General features: G+C 34.3%; 2 protein-coding genes across 2 annotated transcripts; both read left to right on the forward strand.

Moving 5' to 3' along the window:
• The first annotated feature begins 385 nt into the window (after positions 1–385).
• Positions 386–11,041, forward strand: LOC130654993 (WW domain-binding protein 4-like). The gene is made up of 10 exons (XM_057457696.1): positions 386–546; positions 4,131–4,203; positions 4,382–4,444; positions 4,546–4,617; positions 6,804–6,885; positions 6,958–7,056; positions 7,179–7,233; positions 7,322–7,373; positions 7,712–7,854; positions 10,518–11,041. Coding segments are annotated over exons 1-10 (852 nt in total). The 5' UTR covers positions 386–544; the 3' UTR covers positions 10,729–11,041.
• Positions 11,042–11,293: 252 nt separating this feature from the next.
• Positions 11,294–13,082, forward strand: LOC130653649 (degenerin deg-1-like). The gene is made up of 4 exons (XM_057456172.1): positions 11,294–12,492; positions 12,633–12,687; positions 12,850–12,910; positions 13,033–13,082. The coding sequence occupies exons 1-4, from the start codon at positions 11,294–11,296 to the stop codon at positions 13,080–13,082; spliced, it is 1,365 nt and encodes a 454-aa protein (XP_057312155.1).
• Positions 13,083–13,945: the final 863 nt, after the last annotated feature.

Genomic DNA, 13,945 nt, shown 5'->3' on the forward strand with positions numbered 1-13,945 from the left:
CAAATTGAAATCTCTAATTAAAAGACAAGAAAACTTAGGGCCGGTAAATTTCGTCTCGTTTCTATTCAACCTCGATCCCGGGGCCTGCAGTTTTTGTAAAAACGCTACAGGCCCTATGATCGAGGTTGGTTTCCACTTTGGGAAGTTTTTTGCGCTTCCGCGCATAAAAAAAATAGTTTTTTTTCGTCAGAGACCTGTTAAGCGCAAAGCTGGTGAGAGACGAAAGCCATCTATATAGGAAGGAACCAGGTTGCGAGTATGAGGCTTAATGATTAGACAAATTATGTCTGCCGCCCTTTTCTCTGGAATGCACAATATTTTTTTTAATCTTTTCAATATTTCTTCGGTAACCGGTAGAATAAAGTCATTGCACGGTTGCCGGCGATACAGCAGAGAAAGTGTATTTAAAAAGATGGCGGAAACCGAAAGCAAAAAATACAAGTTACAACACTTTGAAACATAAACCACCTCATGTGCTACTCATTACACTTGGAACAAGATCTAATTTAAAAGGCACTTGGAAATAAAACTCAACATTTTAATCATGTATGTATTTTTAGCTATCTTCATCAATATGTAGCTGTGGTTTTCCCCAAGTCAGTCAAAGAAAATAATGAGTTTCCAACAGTCAGGGAAATCCTCTTAATTAAGCTGTATAGCTTAATTTGGAGATCTCCTAAATAAGCTGTATCATACAGCTTTATTAGGTGACATACATCTAAATTCTCGAAAAATGTAAATTTTAGCAGAATCACCGCTTCAGCTCTTTATCGTCAGTTTGACCACTATATTATAAACGAGGAACGGTATATTTTCAGCACCCTGGGTTCAAAAGATATGGGCTATAAACAATGGTTCATTGTTAGCGATAGTCTATTTAAGCTGTGTACTGCATCCTAGTTAGGATGTCACGTTACATGATACATCCTAATTACGAGGGTGCCGATAAGCCGCATACGCCGTAAAAAGTGCGGGCGAGTTCGGCGTTTTAAAAAAATTCAGGTATTTGTCCGAAAAAAAAAGATTCACCATAAATGACTCTCGAAGAATTATTTAAAAAAGTATAAAAATTAAAATGAACTAACTATATGGTAGTAGGTTCTTAAAAGAATTGTTTTTATGGTTTTTGATAAGATTTACTTGATAAATAACTTATATATAAACTTTATTACCTCCTTTCTCTTCAAGCACGTTCTTTCAACTGTCGTCCGCCGAACTCGCCCTTATATATGCGGGCGTTTGCGGCTTATCGGCACCCTCTTTCCTAATTAAGCGGATATTTTTAAAACTTCAAATTTAGCGGATCGCTGGGGTGCTGCGAAAAAACTAATGTATTGGAGATGTTTATATGTACGTAAATATTGGATTTATTCAGTTAGATAGATGCTAAAACTCAGTTAAATGTGTGTTTTAGAAGAACAAAGTTTTGTACATCTTAACCAAGCTGTAAAACGCCTAATTAGACTGTATCATACATCCTAATTAAGCTGACATCTAAATTAAGCTGTACAGCTTAATTAAGAGGATTTCCCTGGCTGTCCAACAGACAAATGTTTATAGACTTTTGTACAAGCACACAAGACGTAAAAAACAGGACAACATAGGAGAATATAAGTAAATAAAGGGCCCACCGAAGTGATTATGTGTGCAATGCCTGATGCTCATGCACATTTGGAGGTAAAAATGTAAACAAATCACAGACACACGGAGGAAAACGTTCAAAATGGACAAAATCCACAATAAAAACATGGGTGAAATTTAGGTTTCAACATTTATTCACAATATGTTTTAACCATGCTGTACTGGAACAATTTTATTTTAACTTTTATGCTTGATTACAAAATAATTTTCAGAACAAATTACGCAAAGTAGACACCTAATCTATGCTTTGAGAAAGTGATCTTTTAAACTATAATTTGAACCATAACGAATGATGACATAAACCCTCATGAATCGAATATTTAGTCTATTTTCATTTTTCCAAGGAGTAATGCCTCTTCGTGTTTCCTATAAAACAGCAGTTAGTCAATCTTTTTTTTTTTCACTCTGCTAGCCATGTTTTTTTCTGCACTATTGTTTTCGTTACCTCCATTTCTGTGCACGCATCTTTTTGGGATAGTATTACGTAATGTTATATGATGCGCACGCAGAAAAAACATGGCACTTTGAGTGTATTAAACAAGAACGACAAAATCTAAATTAAACCAAGGTTAAAAAAAAACTACAAGAAATGTCAGGTTTGAAGTTAGAAATAAAGATTCTCTGAACAGGTGAACAGTGTGGTTTTACCTCAAATCATAATGGCTACCCCAAAAATTGGACCTGTAATTGGTTTATCATGTGACATTAGGTGACGGGAGAATAAGGAAAGCTTTAAGGTTTTATAACTAATTTTGTAGGATTTTTAAAAAGCATCATCACTAAGACCCCCAAAATAAACATTGGTGCTTTATTACACCAAAACCCACCCAACTAAATCTACATGCCCTGAGTGCCGGTCACAAGTTTCCTATTTAAGTGATGATTACAGTTGAGATACCCTGACCAAATGTGGTGAACACATGTACACATGCCCTGAGCGTCAGGTGATATACATTTCCAAGACTGCAATGATTTGTATCAACCACATACCTGCCAAAAAGTGCAAACTAATACAATTCTATTGCCTTTCTACTATATATCTTGCAATGTAATACTTCAAGCACGTAAGCAAGTAAGTGCCAAACACTTGGGGGTATACAAAATTGTAAGGTTACCAAGATGTAGCCTGTAACAATTTTTTGCATATTTCCAATCCAGGTTTCGAATTAGGAGGTCACAATTTGCAAGGAATTAATCAATGGCAAGTGACCTAGTGCTCCCAGACCACACTTGCACACATTTTTTCTTCTCTACAGTCCTCAGATTTTTACAAACTGACTTTTCATTACTAATTACAACCCTGAAATCGGTTTCAGACAGCTTTAATTCAAGTAGGTTAACTAGGAATATTTTATATTTGATGTCAGTCAGATTTTTTCACCATAAAGATGTTTCAAAGGGATGTTCATAAAAATTTCCTAAAACCAGCCTGTTTTTGAACACGTTCTTAGTTGACGTTGAATTTGTTTTCCATCTAACATTAACTTGTTAAAATTACTATACCAGGCACAGGTAAAAGCGGCTGTAACAAGAATAGCTTACCCCTGAACAATGTATCATGTCAAGTCCGTTTAAATAAAAAAAACGTTAAATACCTATATGCCAATATAAAAATAAGATGTGACTCTAGTGAAAATATTCTAGTTTTTACCATTTCATTAAGAATGCACGTTTAAAAAACACGGGACCCAAAATACCAAAACATAAGATATATATAAATACATTGCTATCCTGATGGTAGAATCAAAACCAAAAAAGATCTTGAAAACTATCCAATAAATAATGATCAATATGGGATTAACTTATTTTGAAATTTAAAGTATATTATATATACTTTTCTTTTCTTAAATTTAGACTGTACCTTCTATTAAACATTATACTCTGTTTCATTATTTCCAGGCTTTTGGAATAAAAGGAATTTGTAAATTTGTAAAAACGTAAGATTTGTAAAGAAGAAAACACTTTAGATGGAAACATATGGACATAATTTCCTTGACATCTATGCAAGACCGGTCATAGTTTTAATATTGGAAAGGTGATTCAGCAACAATGAGTTTATTTTTTATCGATATATTTTGGAATTTTCTTCCATCATCAGGATAACTAAAATAAATACATTTTAAAAACATTTTTTTATAAAACATATACAGTAAAATCTATCAACATTTCAAGTAATGAGTATAATCAAATTTTAAAATCACACAAGGGAATAAAATTTGATTAATTTAAAAGAAAAAGTAAGTGGTTTACATTATATACAACAACTAAACTTGTATTGTTAACACCCTGCTTCTGTACTCATCTTTGGTGTTTAAGGTGGGTTTGATTGCCCTGATCCACAGAGCTTCCAAAGTCATCAAATATTCTGCACAGCAGTGTGTTGACCCTAAGGTCGAGACGTTGTTGATTGTAATTTCTACGTTTATGCAATGCCTGGCGTGTTTTAATATTGGTTAGATAATTATTAAGTGCATTACTTTCTGATTTAGGGCAGATTATTGGAAGTCTACAGGCAAAAGGTTTTGTGATTTCTGTAAATGTTGGACAGCTGATAATAAAGCTGTAAGTTATACTTCTTATTTATTGTTACGTCATGCTGCCTTTTCCTCTTATATTTTTTCCACTGGTATCTACTCATCCATTGTTATACACTAATCGATCAATTAATTTTACACTGGTTTTGGAAAGTGCGTTTTACTAATGTTTTACGTATATATAAAAATGAAATCTTTTAATACAGAGTATTGACTTCCATGAAAGAGGAAAAAATCATCAAGCTAATGTGAAGAGAAGACTTGGAGAGGTATCCCTTTTGCTGTTTCTCAAACTTCCCCCAAACATTTATTTATCTCTTGTAAAAAAAAACACCAATTTTGTATTGTCAAATCAATTTATATATTTTAGATAAAAAAGAACTCCATTGAAAAAAGAAAGAAAGATGAAGCTTCGAAGAAAATGTTTGCCCAAATGGAAAAGGTGTGTAATTTGTTTGTAATTTCCACTTACAAAGAACATACTTTAAATCAAGTAAATATTTTAAAACTTAAATACTGCATAAAAATAAAAATAACTCCAAATGAAAAAGTATTCTGCATTTGGTATGTGAATGGTCATAGTCCCCACCCCAGTCTGCTGGAGGAAGATGAAATTCCCAATAATTAAAGCTTGTCAACACTGCCTTAGGGGCGGATGTTTTGTTGTGGGGTAATTTCAACCTTAGTTATCCTTCAGTTTCGATAATGTTGCATGATTTCTGGTTGTTGCAACAAACTTGTTAAATAATTCTTACCCTGATATGGTAGCTTGAAGGCTCCACCAGTCTTAATACTACTGTATTAATTACTGAAAGATAACAACAGAATTAACACAAATATCAACATTGCCACCAATAACACAATTTTAAAGTCAACACAAGTAGAATATTAAATTGCATGCTGCAACTGTTTGTCACAGTCAACATGATAAACAAATTAAAATCATCAAAAACACAACAGTAATCATTACAATCAATTATTGTAGAGATATTTTGGATGCCTCCAGAACCTAAAACAACTTGTTTGGAGACACTCAATGCTTTGTCAAGCAGTCGGCTAATTGGTGTTTCCCTTCAACCCACTTGACAGTCATCCCATCTTGTTCCTCCTTCACTCAAAGCTAGTGTTTCTGAAGCAATTGGGGTTTTGGTTACTCTTTGTAGTTATTTCGATTGCCAGGTTGGTATAACTTTGTTTAGGTGCTTCACAAATATGATAAATGCAACTTGTCAGGATCCGCACTTCAAACTGGCATGGGTTGTATCTGTGTAGCAAATAATTTCACAATTTTCCATATTTGCAATCTTGGTAATGGTTATTGCAACATGCTTGCTCTTAATTCTTCAAATAATCTTGTTGGCATCTTTCAAATTTTGAATTGTAGGTACCTTGTCATAATTAGACGTTTGACAACTATCATAAGCCACATCAGGGCGGGTTTGTCCTGCCACCGAAGCAATTTGCCCACTCAACGATTTCAGCATCGTCTTTTCCTTGCTAGTCACTTTTCGTTCATTGCTAACATCATTTTTAAGACTCTATATAGCTCACTTGATTAATCTTAATTGCTTTTAAATTGATCCACATCTAATCCTAGATACTTGAATGTTGAGCTTGATCGCGTACTGATTTTGAATGTTTCGAAAAGCTCTGTGATAACATCTTTGTGGAAAGCTGGACTACTGCCATACACAAAGTCATCAACCTGGTAAACACAAATTCCAATGATTTGCTTACCTCATACAAACATCTCTTTAGTTTCCACACTGTTGTCACTGACAATGTGTCTTTTGGTGGTTGTAGAAACAGTTCTTTTTCAATAGCATTTCCCTGAAGAAAAACTGCAGTGATATCAAGCTATGATAGCCATTGCAAGTCGAAGGCTTTGTTCGCCACAAGTTGGAGAATCTGTTCTCAACGACTGTGAACTTTCTTCAAAGGCTCAGCCACCAATCTAGCTTTCACAATTCTTTTTTTACCTTTGAACTTCTCAGTTATGACTCATTTGCTTGATACAGTAGTTTGACCAGTGTCTGGAACTTCTTCAAAGACATTATGTTTTAAGTTCTGTAATTCTCTCTCATATGCATCAACTGTTTCCTGTGAAAACATATCGAACATATCCGGATTTTCCGGCTCGACCCATTTGGCACATCATTCCAATTGATGCTTTTTGGCTTTCTACCACCATCATTAGACACATTAACCCAATTTTTATAACAACAGAATTAACACAAATTGCAATATCAACAAAGCTTTCTTAAATCAGTGAATCAAAATATTTAGTTATAGTCAAAGGGAAATTGATCATTGGCTTGACCAGAGCCGCAATTACCAGGGAAAAAACTTTGCATTAGAGGGAACCCTAAGGGGTGCAGGAAACTATGATGGTCAAAATTAATCGTATCAATTTTTCTTTGCAAATTTAGTGAAAATTAACAAAATTAGTTCAGGTGAAATTATTTGGATTTGATTTTTGCAAGAACTAATAAAACGTGATTTCGTTATAAAGTATTTGAGTTAAACGGTAGCTTTTATAAGGAACTATTATGCACAATGCAAAGACAATACTAAACAGAGAACGAGATATAACTCCAGTTAATTGATTTTAATAATCTTCCATAATAGGCCGCATTGGCAGCTGTGGAAAAAGATATTCAAGCTAACCAAGGAGCAGTTGGCAAGTCTGACATGAAAAATATCGTTTCCGGTTGGTGAATTAATGATAATTTTTAATTTCATTTACAATATAAAACTTCTGATTTCCACCCACTAATTTAAGCTCACGCTGCTGGCTCAGGTAACAACAGCTCAACGTATCCTTGGACCGCTATGATCGCTCCACAAGGCTTCACATATTACTACAATTCATTAACTGGAGGTAAGTGTTGAATTATTTCCTGTTTGGTTGGCCCCATATTTTCTTCCTTTTCTTTTCTTTTTTTTAATTTCTTTCTGTTTCATGACAATTTAGCGAATTGTGAAGGTTGGTTTTTTTTTTAGAATCCTCCTGGACAATGCCTGAAGTGTTTAAGAAGTTACACGAAGAAAAGATAAAGTATTGTTTTGTTTATAAAGTGAATGTTTTAGTGTTGTAAAAAAACGAGCATCATGATTCATTTTTAGATCTTTTTTGTTGACTTTAGAGAAGAAGAAGAATCACAACCGAAGAAGAAAAAAAAGAAAAAAGAGAAAGAGGTGTATTAGATGTGATCTATTATCTCTTATCACTTCCTATCTATAGACAATGGCCAACCGGTGACTTTTTACTTGCGATAGCCCACTGGGCTAGTGAAGCCAGAAAATACATGCTACTATATCTAGATCATCTTGAGATGAAGGCTTGGATTCTTGTACTAGTAATTTACGACTAAGTTCACCCGATTTTTTTCTACTGTGTAAATAACTTTTATCATGACGCTGGATGCAGTATTCTTACCACTAGGGTTCGAAAGTAGTGTGCTTACCAAGATCTTTAAAAAACACCTGTATTTTGTTGTAGCATGGTGAAGGACGTTATGTTTTATTATTTGTAGCTACCAAAGAATCCTTACATTAAATCAGAAGAACGACCTGAAGAGGTTCATAATATACATCCACTGCTTGGTGGGTGGTCGACTGTTCGACGTCATGAAGTGGAAGGTGAAGAAGAAAGTAAAGACCAAATGAACCAGCAGAGGTATTATAAAATATCTACTTCATTTATTCCACGTTATACATTTTTTCACTTACTGGTCAGTGTGCAAAGAGGTACCTCCAGGGAGGATCCAGATTTTTTCAAGACTTTTTCAAAATATTGCTATAATATTTGGACTAAGTCTTGAATTTAGCAGCTGGGGGCCCTTTCGCTAATTTAGCTTTGCGGGTACAAAAATCGCCGAAAATTGTCTTCCGATTTATCTAGTTATTAATAAAATTGACGAAAAGAAACGCTAAGCTATAAGAAAATCATTTTTTATAAGAATCAACTCTCCGTCTTACACGTCTTATTTTAGATAGGTAAAAACCACTAAAATTAACAGGGATTAACTACACTAAAGTGAGACAATTTGAATATATTTCAATATTTATAAATTCTTGCTGTTTCTGCCAATATCAGGCTTCATCAGCATGACTAGGTGAATCAAATGATCACACCAGTCATGGACAGCAAAATAAAACACAATAATAACAAAAACAATAAGAATATGGAAAGATCAGGATAATGAAGATGAAATATACATACATGTGATATGATACATACACACCTCAACCCATGTATTTGTTTAGATATATTTGTTTATTCATAGGGCTAAACTCAAGTTTCGTTTGAACTTTAAAAAAAGAATTAAGAAGGGCAATTTTCTGCTTTTTGCGTGCTGAAATAGGAAAATGCGACTTTCGCTTAAGAAAGTTGCAACCTGGAACAAGGGAAACGTAATGATTTGGCTTGAAGTCTACACCAGACTTAACAATACCTTCATAACAAAATAAAATTTTTAACTGATCTTCATCAGGTAAAATAGATGGACGTGGCAATATACACTGTGTAAAGAGAGTTCGAAACCGTAACAAGCGAACTGTGGGAAAAACGTATTAATTTTTCTCTTTATTACTGTTGACAAGGCAAGTATTGATAGAAAAGGTGACCATGTCTTGGGGGTACAGTTGTTGATAGCTTCTGCTTTAACTGCCTCCTCAGGAGGAAGAGTCATATCACAAACAATATGGGAAAGGGAAAATCGGAATAAACTTTTTTCAGATATAAAAATATTTGCCTTTTGGTTTTTAAAAGCAAATTGAAAACAAGGATGATTGGAATAAAAGAAAGGATGCAAGAAAAGTTCTATGGATGTCAAGATTCTCAAAACATCGACATCAACAATACCAACGATGCTGAGCTGTATAGACAGTCTCCTGATGGATTGAATCTAAAAATAATATATTTTACCATGACTTTTTACTCAACAAACTTTGTTTCCCAATAGCCATTCGAAGAGTTGTTTATTTTCATCACCAACCTTACTTATCCAGATGTCAAGTTCTTGCTTCTAATAACAACACAAATATTAATTGAGAAAGAACTCCTCAACAATGCTGAAAATTCTGTTCAAAGCTCATATTACAAAAACAATTAGCCGGCTAGCTAGCTATAGCTAATTAAATCTTTTTGTATTTGTTTTTAATAGTCTGTTGTAAAAAGCTCTCCCTCAACTAGCTTTTCGTAGCGAATATACTGAAAACCTTTATGTAAATGCAAGGTGTGTTGGAGAGTAAAAAACATACTTCTCACCTTAAAGCAATAATTCCTTTATCTTCACACCTCGCCTCAGATGGAAGGTATATATCTGGACCTGAATTCTGATGAAGACTTTTACCAACCAAGGGATAAATATCCGCAGACAACAAAAATGTCCGAGAATAAACACTTTCTAAAAGTTCTTTTTGCATTTTACGAACAGATTCAACACTTTAAATCATTAAGCACCCGCGCCAACATGTCTGCTGTAGCCATGATAGTACGGAAAGAATCCAAGCCAAAAGGCGTGAGTCTTTGACTAATCCTGACAAATGGGAGTTAAAACTATAGCCTAACAGGTTATAAGTAACCACGCAGTACGGAACCTAAATTTCCTACGCCGGCTGCGGGTCACATATTGTTGGACTACGCATAGAGTGTAAAAATTACGTCATGATTTTGACATCACAGGCCCCTTAGGTGAGATGGGGAGGGTTGCAAGCCATACCTATTTGATTTTTGACTGACTGAGTGACTGATTAGTTAAAATGATTCAGTCAAAATCTGTAAGCTATAATTTGCAACCCTCTCAGCCTATATGGTAGTGACGTCACAACTTTGACGTCAACATCGCCATAGGCGAAATGGAGAGGGCTGTGAACCGTGGCTTTTCGCCGTAAATAAATTACAATCTGATTTTTTAACGCGCTCCGTCTGCAACACCTGGATCGTCGACATCATTCGCTTGGCTAACATTTTTCGTCAATTTTACACTTAGTCACGCGACTTATCTGACTAACCCTGAATCCGCGCCTGACCTCCCTCTACTTATTTTTGTTTTCTTGATAGCTAATATTTTGTTTTGGTTTTTTAATGGGAGCGTAATCGCTTAAAATAGTGACCTTTTGAAAAATTCTGCTGTATTAAAGAAAGAAAAGAGAAAGACTTTTCGGTTATAGTTTTTGTACAAGATTTAACACCTGTTCCCAATTATTAAAAGTCACTGTGATAAAGATGTAATAGCGTTGAACAGTACCTTATAAATGGCTTAAGTGCATGTCCAACATATATAGAAAGACGGTATTTAAAATCATTAGGGTATTGAGTTGTATTTTATATTTCAGTACCGAAAATTCCGGTAACAACGAGGTAAGTGACAGAAGCGAGGATGCAGAAGCTTCCGAGATGAAAAACGACGAAGAAAGAAGCAGTGGGAAAAAATTTAAAGAGAAAGTAATGAAAACAAACTTGGCGGCGACAACAGACGAACCAGTTGCTTTCAAAAAAAGAAAATCAAAATCGCGTAACATGCGAAAGCGAGACGATGATGATTGAACTTTCTGACGGAAGTTGGTTAATAAAATGAATGATAGAATTAACGAAGTGAATTTGCACCAAGCAAGAAAGTATTCACTCTTCATTCAAACTTTCGGAAAATAACAAAAGCCTAGAACAAAGCGTATTTCAACAGCGCCATGGTTATGGTTATGGTTAAACGCTATTTTGTAATGATAAAAGACTTACAAATTGGAATGGATATAAGTGGATATAAATATAAGGACATTGTTTTTTATATATTTTTATCGCATGGATTTAAAAATGTATTTATATGCGATAAATTGAATCGGGGAATTGATATTGTTTCAGATGATGGCTTTTTTTATTAAAATAAAAAAATATATAGCGAGTCATTGTAAGCGACGGTTAAAAAAGAGAAAAGCTTTTTTTTTCTTTTTTTTTTTTACAATGCTATTTTTCACCTGTTGGTGAATGGAAATCTGTGAAGGACTACCTACTTCTTATAACGTAGAAGAAATACGATTATTTCAGTTTCATAGGCCGTTTTGTTTTTTCTTTCAGTTTGTTTCAATCGTCTTGACACACGACACGATTCGAAAACATGTCGTCAACATTCATGCGCCAAAAGTTGCAAAATTATGCTGAGTCTGCAACTTTTCACGGACTTTGTCACGTGTATAATGGACAAATGACAGAGAAAATATTCTGGTTGTCAATCGTCTTAGGATTATCAGGAGTGGTTGGCTCGCTTACTTTTCAACTAGTGGAGAAATACTTCAGCAGAAAAGTTTACCTCGAGTCGCGACATGTTTACAGTAAAGAGCTGATATTTCCTACTATTACAATATGCAACGGTAATAAAATGCTGCCTTGGTATATACCAGGCCAGCCACAGTTTGAAAATCTTACCCAAAATGTTTTCTCAACTGGGTTTTATGAGTTCTCTACTGCATACGAGCCATTCTGTATTTTTGCTGGAAAATATTGTGATATATCAGAGTTTAATACTGTAGAAAAACATGTGCCTTGCCTGTCGTTTAACGAAAATGGCAACTACACTCAAACTTCACCTGGTACGCATAGTGGCTTGTCCTTTCTAATCTATATTAACAACACAGAGTTCAAAAACAAAGCAGATTTTGGACGATTAGAAATGGTGTTGAGCTATCCGGGAGATTTTTGGGCATTACACTATGACGAGTTCATTCTCTCAACTAATTCTGAATATAACATTGAATTGCGACAGAAAACAAGATATAATCTTCCGGCTCCTTTTCCGTCGAATTGTCACGAAGAAGCAGAGAACGAACATTATATCAAGCTCGATGGTAGGTACACTCACAGCAAATGTTTAACTTCAAATGCTTTGATTTCCCAGTATTTAAGCTGTGGAGATGTCTTTATTCCACTCTTCAGGCCCAGCGTAACACCGTTTCTTAAAAGTATAACCAAACATAACAAGAGCATGGAGAACACAAAAGGCTGTATTAAACACTCCTTTCAGAATTTAACGGAAAATAAATGTCACTTGCCGTGCAAAGATGTTCGATACGAAAAGTCTATTTATCCTATTAATTGGAAAGTGTCTGAAGACATTTTGACTTCTTTGAAAAGAGGTTCCAAAGAGAACATGACAAAGGAATCTATTGCTAAATCGTTTGTGCGCATTAACATTTACTTTCCAAGGCTTGAGTACGAAGTTGTCTCAGAGCAACCAGCTTATTCTCTTAAAGAGCTTGCGTCAGACTTCGGTGGCTTAATGGGTATAACCTTGGGAGCGTCTATGATATCTATGCTTGAGTTGGTTATTATCGTCGTGTTGACTATTCGTACAAGAAGAGAAAAAAATCATGCTTCAGAATAAATAAAATTTTGTTTGTTTTGATTTGAATTTTACTTTGTTACTTCTTATTTTACTTTTGATTCTACTTTTCGCGTAGTGAATTTCGCGCGACCAGGTTTAAGGCACTGGTAATTTTTGCGCTCTTTTTAAGGGTAAAATAGTTTAATAATTTTTTTTTCGCGAGGTCAAAAAAAGCATTTCGCAAAGAATAAATTTCAGATATTTATGAAAACAGTTTTTCGCGAATTTACCATTTTCCGATTTTTGCAAATACTTATTTTCGCAATTATAGCACTTTGCAATTTTCTTTTAAGTTCTATTTCTTGAGATCAGAAATTTACTCAAACCAGCCCAGAGAGGAGATTATTATGAACAGTAAGATATTCGCGAAATGTTTAAAAAAGCCAAAAAAAAACTAATAATATTATAGCGAAATATATAGAAAAAAAATAAAACTTTACATGCACTTCAACGTATTGAGCATTTTTTAAAATTAGGAGTTTCGAAGCTTTGTTTTGGTGTCAACAGTTCGTTAATTTGCGCCTAAATACACGTCGGCTAACACTGATAATATTATAATGGTTGATAATTTTTAATTTTGGGTTTTTTGTTATATTGTTATATGAGTTATTATAAAACTAAATTATATTACGACAGTGCAACTATATGTAGAATTGTTTTCATTACTTGTCTGCCGTCCTCTCCCACCCATTTCTCTTTAACGAGAGTACCAAGAAAAAGTTTGAACCTTTTTATCTTCAGTATTCGCAGGAGTTACTATCTTTTGTGACACACCACTAGACGACGGGTGGCGCAGCAGAGGCGTATTTTTTAACAAATAATATTGTTTGCGTTTAAAAACGTAACTTTTATAACTTATCAATAATATACGATTAATGATAAGCCATAAATGTTTATAGGTTTATGACTTCACTTGAGCTTTAATACGGAACTGTATTGCAGAAGATTAATTTAAGAACCTCTGATAGGAATTCATTTTGCAAAAAATTACTTGGTGACTTAGGTAGAGAAAGACAATTCATGTATACGAGTAACACGCAAGAGACTATTGCGTCTAAAAATACAAAACTGTCCAATGTCCCTAAAATGTTATTTATATAAATATATGTGCGAGACTAAGCATTTTTGAATGTAGAAAATCCAATTTGTAATCGCGAGATACTCTTTAAACATCGTTTTACGCAGAACCAATCCGCTCAAACGCGAAAACCATACCCTATCGATAAAAAAGTCGATATCAAAAGGTCAGTAAAACTTTTTCATGGTTAAAATTTTGGTATAAAGTTGGTGCTTTATTTTGGAGCTTATTCTTTCCCGATGTATACATTTTTTAACATTAAAAAGTTAACCTGGTCATGCTAGTTTACCTGCACTAAGCGCTCGACTATG

Source organism: Hydractinia symbiolongicarpus, chromosome 8 (assembly GCF_029227915.1).
Source record: "Hydractinia symbiolongicarpus strain clone_291-10 chromosome 8, HSymV2.1, whole genome shotgun sequence".
Classification (NCBI taxonomy): Eukaryota; Metazoa; Cnidaria; class Hydrozoa; order Anthoathecata; family Hydractiniidae; genus Hydractinia; species Hydractinia symbiolongicarpus.

Coding starts and splice junctions, on each gene's coding strand:
- LOC130654993 (XM_057457696.1), top strand. Junction 7,057..7,178: donor CTACAATTCATTAACTGGAG/GTAAGTGTTGAA, acceptor TTTTTTTTTTAG/AATCCTCCTGGACAATGCCT. Junction 7,234..7,321: donor TTACACGAAGAAAAGATAAA/GTATTGTTTTGT, acceptor TGTTGACTTTAG/AGAAGAAGAAGAATCACAAC.
- LOC130653649 (XM_057456172.1), top strand. CDS start 11,294: ATGTCGTCAACATTCATGCGCCAAAAGTTGCAAAATTATGCTGAGTCT. Junction 12,493..12,632: donor TCTATGATATCTATGCTTGA/GTTGGTTATTAT, acceptor CTTTTCGCGTAG/TGAATTTCGCGCGACCAGGT. Junction 12,911..13,032: donor AGAGGAGATTATTATGAACA/GTAAGATATTCG, acceptor TTTTAAAATTAG/GAGTTTCGAAGCTTTGTTTT.